At 44.5% G+C, this 5,270-nt stretch overlaps 1 protein-coding gene across 1 annotated transcript in view; it reads right to left on the reverse strand.

The window, feature by feature from the left end:
* Nucleotides 1-683: 683 nt before the first annotated feature.
* LOC102312413 (peroxisomal succinyl-coenzyme A thioesterase) overlaps nt 684-5,270 on the reverse strand; it is a gene marked incomplete in the record, with an annotated part of 30,685 nt that continues 26,098 nt past the window's right edge. Inside the window, 1 exon segment of the mRNA XM_042214995.1 lies at nt 684-2,291. Coding sequence (XP_042070929.1) covers nt 2,167-2,291 — 125 coding nt within the window.

Below are 5,270 nucleotides of genomic sequence, written 5' to 3' on the forward strand. Positions count from 1 at the left end.
CCCCTCCCTGGGGCCAGCTCCCCCGCTGACCCCAGTAGGCACTCCCACCCTTAATACACCTCTGCAAAATCTTCACTCCTTTGTTAGTTACTGCCAGCTTTATAGAAGTGACCCCATCATAACACCCCCACGGTGTGCTGCAAACTCTTTGTCTGTGTGCACGAGCACGTGAGTGCCTGTGTGTGCGCGTACCCGTATGTCTATGTGAGTGCACGTAAGTGAGTGTATGTGCGTACCTGTGTGTATGTGTGAGTGCACGTGAGTGTGCGTGTGGAAGTGTGTGCGTAACAGTTAAAACACTATGTGCGTATATCTCTATGTACGTGCCTTCCTGAGGGTCATAAAAGTCCATCTCCCTTCCAAATCAAAGTTATTTAGTTACAAACTTTGAGACTCCCACTCAGGCATGCCCTGAAGAATTTCCACTCAACATTAACCTCTCCTTATCTCACTTTCACAGTTCAAACTGGGGGAGGGTCTCCTAGAAATCTACTCCTAAGTTTATGACACACTCAGGCCTTTATTACATCGAGGGCAGTGTCAGTGTCTCTACAATAATTCTACATTCTAACACATTTCTAAACTCTAAAATAGGTACGCATATCTTCACTATCCTTGTGTATCTTCCATGTATTTGGATGTAAAATTTCTGTTGTTAGGATGAAAATGACACCAGACATCCACCAGTTCCAGTTCAGTCATCATGCCTAGTAGGTCATTTTGGACTGAGGTTTTATTATTACCAGTAATATGTCTAGTTTAGTCTTCAGAGTACAAATTAAAATCTCCTCCCCTAAGTATAATTCCTCCTCCTTTATCTGCCACAAAAGGTGCAATCCCTTTTAAAAAGTGCAGTCTTCATTTTGGGCATACACATTTAAAAAATTTTCTCTTGATTGGGTTAATGATTCTGCTTACATTATAATTTACAAAATGTAAATAAGCCATAATCTCTGTACAATAATATATGCTTCCCTTATTTAAACAATAAACATATTTAACTATCTAACAATGTGTTGACAGCTCCGTGCCCCTCTTTCTCTGCAGCGCATTTTGACTTCGAGTTCCTTCAGCAGCCTCTGTTAGTGTTGCAAAGGTCTTCTCTGTGGTATCCAATCTAATTTTCACTTCTGCCAGGTACAGACATTTCGCCTGCACTTTCTTTTTATTTTAGTTGTTTTATGATTTCTTGAACCTTAGCTCTTTTCTACATTGGGAGTGTAGTCTTGATTGAAGAAGATCCGTTTATCTTGGAAGAAGATCTGTCTCTGGCTCCATGCTTGCTCTATAATCTTATCTTTTATTGCTGCATTGAGGAACGTCACTATCATTCTTGAAGTAGCTGTTTCACAAACCTGACCGTATCCTTTCCTTCACTTCCTTTTGAGATCCATACATCTCAATCTGTTTTGGAGATCCTTGCACTTTGCTGAGAGATCCATATCGCGGTGAATCAAGTATTGCAAACCGCTTTGGTGTCACATGACTTTGAGCCATACTGACACTTTTCTTTTTATGTGTCTGGTTGGCTTGAGTTGCTAGCATTGGTGTTTAAGCTAGCTGGACTCTATGGTCTCCGTTTATCTTCTCTTCTTTTCCAGGTATCTTTAAGAGTTCTTTCTCTCACGGCTTTATGTATTTTGTTGTTTTCTTTATTTAACTGCCTATTACGTACAATACCTACTTGTTTTCTCGTTGTCTGGCGGGCAACCATGGCTTCACCTGAGGTTAATTAGTCAAATAATTACATTAAGACAATAATACACTGTCTTAAATAGAATAAAATTACTGAAAATATCAGTGAAAGTATGTATGTAGTGTATATAATAATATTTCTTAGCATTGAAAGTACTGTGTATGGATGAAAGGTGTTTTTAGGGTCTTCAAGCAACAGTTTAGACTAATGATATGGGGGGAAAACACGTACTCACTATGAGCTTACATAATCAAGCAAGGTTCATAATAAGAAATATGGTTATAAAATTATTATGGCTTCATGCCTGCATTGAAACAACAACAACACACTTTGAGCTTTTCTGACACAGAATCCTAGTGTTAACAAATACCTGCGTACGTGTGGACATAGCCTGACTCATCTAAGTAAAGCAGTTGCAGAATGAAACCATGGTCAGTATATCACACCAGTGATTCGACATCATGTGACTCTCACAGTTTTGCTTTAACACTCGGGTTATGGTACAGGTGAAGCTGCAGAAAACTCAAAATCTTCCTCCAGGAGTCTTCCTGAGCATCTGAATGAGCTTTAGTGTGTCCTCCCCACAGTAATATCACTGAAAAACACACAGTTACAGAGCTAACTAATAAAGCACAAAGCACAAAGCAGAAAATTTTAGCAACCTGGTGTGTAAACATATTTTTAAGGGACCTCAAAATTCAAACCCTTGATTTTCAGGTGTACCTAATACAGGGAGTGCAGAATTATTAGGCAAATGAGTATTTTGTCCACATCATCCTCTTCATGCATGTTGTCTTACTCCAAGCTGTATAGGCTCGAAAGCCTACTACCAATTAAGCATATTAGGTGATGTGCATCTCTGTAATGAGAAGGGGTGTGGTCTAATGACATCAACACCCTATATCAGGTGTGCATAATTATTAGGCAACGTCCTTTCCTTTGGCAAAATGGGTCAAAAGAAGGACTTGACAGGCTCAGAAAAGTCAAAAATAGTGAGATATCTTGCAGAGGGATGCAGCAGTCTCAAAATTGCAAAGCTTCTGAAGCGTGATCATCGAACAATCAAGCGTTTCATTCAAAATAGTCAACAGGGTCGCAAGAAGCGTGTGGAAAAACCAAGGCGCAAAATAACTGCCCATGAACTGAGAAAAGTCAAGCGTGCAGCTGCCAAGATGCCACTTGCCACCAGTTTGGCCATATTTCAGAGCTGCAACATCACTGGAGTGCCCAAAAGCACAAGGTGTGCAATACTCAGAGACATGGCCAAGGTAAGAAAGGCTGAAAGACGACCACCACTGAACAAGACACACAAGCTGAAACGTCAAGACTGGGCCAAGAAATATCTCAAGACTGGTTTTTCTAAGGTTTTATGGACTGATGAAATGAGAGTGAGTCTTGATGGGCCAGATGGATGGGCCCGTGGCTGGATTGGTAAAGGGCAGAGAGCTCCAGTCCGACTCAGACGCCAGCAAGGTGGAGGTGGAGTACTGGTTTGGGCTGGTATCATCAAAGATGAGCTTGTGGGGCCTTTTCGGGTTGAGGATGGAGTCAAGCTCAACTCCCAGTCCTACTGCCAGTTTCTGGAAGACACCTTCTTCAAGCAGTGGTACAGGAAGAAGTCTGCATCCTTCAAGAAAAACATGATTTTCATGCAGGACAATGCTCCATCACACGCGTCCAAGTACTCCACAGCGTGGCTGGCAAGAAAGGGTATAAAAGAAGAAAAACTAATGACATGGCCTCCTTGTTCACCTGATCTGAACCCCATTGAGAACCTGTGGTCCATCATCAAATGTGAGATTTACAAGGAGGGAAAACAGTACACCTCTCTGAACAGTGTCTGGGAGGCTGTGGTTGCTGCTGCACGCAATGTTGATGGTGAACAGATCAAAACACTGACAGAATCCATGGATGGCAGGCTTTTGAGTGTCCTTGCAAAGAAAGGTGGCTATATTGGTCGCTGATTTGTTTTTGAATGTCAGAAATGTATATTTGTGAATGTGGAGATGTTATATTGGTTTAAATGGGTATATATTTGTTTTTTGTTAAGTTGCCTAATAATTATGCACAGTAATAGTCACCTGCACACACAGATATCCCCCTAAAATAGCTAAAACTAAAAACTACTTCCAAAAACATTCAGCTTTGATATTAATGAGTTTTTTGGGTTCATTGACTACAAACACGCACATTACCAACTCCGGAAGACGATCAAAGCAGCCAAACGTGAGTACAGGGACAGGGTGGAGCAACAGTTTGACAACCCTCGGAGTATGTGGCAGGGACTAAACACGATCACAGACTTTAGAGGGAAAACCAGCACACCGCAGACCACGGCCTCTCTGTGTGAGGATCTAAACGTATTCTACGCTAGATTCGACACAGCGAACACCATGAGACCGGACAGTGTGCGCACCGCGGATGACGTCAGTGCGCACACTGTGTCTGAGGAGGATGTGCGGAGGTGCTTCAGGAAGGTGAACGCACGCAAAGCTACTGGTCCGGACGGGATTCCCGGCCGCGTCCTCAAGTCATGCGCGGCTCAGCTGGCTGGAGTGTTCACGCACATCTTCAACCTTTCCCTCTCTCTGTCTGTAGTCCCAGCCTGCTTCAAAATGGCCACCATCGTCCCTGTACCCAAATCCTCCACCATCTCCTCATTGAACGACTGGCGACCTGTAGCCCTGACCCCCATCGTAAGCAAATGCTTCGAGAAGCTGGTCAGGGACTTCATCTGCTCTGCACTACCCGACTCACTGGACCCTCTACAGTTTGCATACCGCCACAACAGGTCCACTGATGATGCCATAGCCCTGACACTACACACTGCCCTGTCACACCTGGAGAAGAGAGACACGTATGTGAGAATGCTGTTTGTAGATTACAGCTCAGCATTCAATACCATCGTTCCCTCGAAGCTGGACAGGAAACTGCAGGATCTAGGACTGAGCAGCTCCCTCTGCAGCTGGATCCTTAGCTTCCTGTCTGACAGACGCCAAGTGGTCAGACTGGGCAGCATCACCTCATCCCCCATCACACTGAACACTGGTGCTCCACAGGGGTGTGTACTGAGCCCTCTCCTGTACTCACTCTACACCTACGACTGCACAGCCACTAACAACTCCAACATCATTGTGAAGTTTGCGGACGACACTACAGTGGTGGGTCTTATCACCAATGGTGATGAGACGGCTTACAGGGAGGAGGTCAGCGCCCTGACCCACTGGTGTCAAGACAACCATCTCACCCTCAACGTCGCAAAGACAAAGGAGTTGATAGTGGACTTCCGGAGGTGCAGAGAAGTACACACCCCCATCACCATCAACGGCGCTGCTGTGGAGAGAGTGAGCAGCTTCCGGTTCCTTGGTGTACATCTGGCTGAGGATCTTACGTGGTCAGTACACACAAACAAAACAGTGAAGAAGGCGCAGCAGCGCCTCTTCTTTCTCAGGAGACTGAAAAGATTCGGCATGAGCCCCCGCATCCTCAGGACCTTCTATCACTGTGCCATTGAGAGCATCCTCACTGGATGCATCACCACCTGGTATGGCAACAGCACCGCCTACAACTGCAA

This window comes from Haplochromis burtoni, unplaced genomic scaffold (assembly GCF_018398535.1).
Source record: "Haplochromis burtoni strain Fernald_Lab_line unplaced genomic scaffold, NCSU_Asbu1 Contig_638, whole genome shotgun sequence".
Lineage (NCBI taxonomy): Eukaryota > Metazoa > Chordata > Actinopteri > Cichliformes > Cichlidae > Haplochromis > Haplochromis burtoni.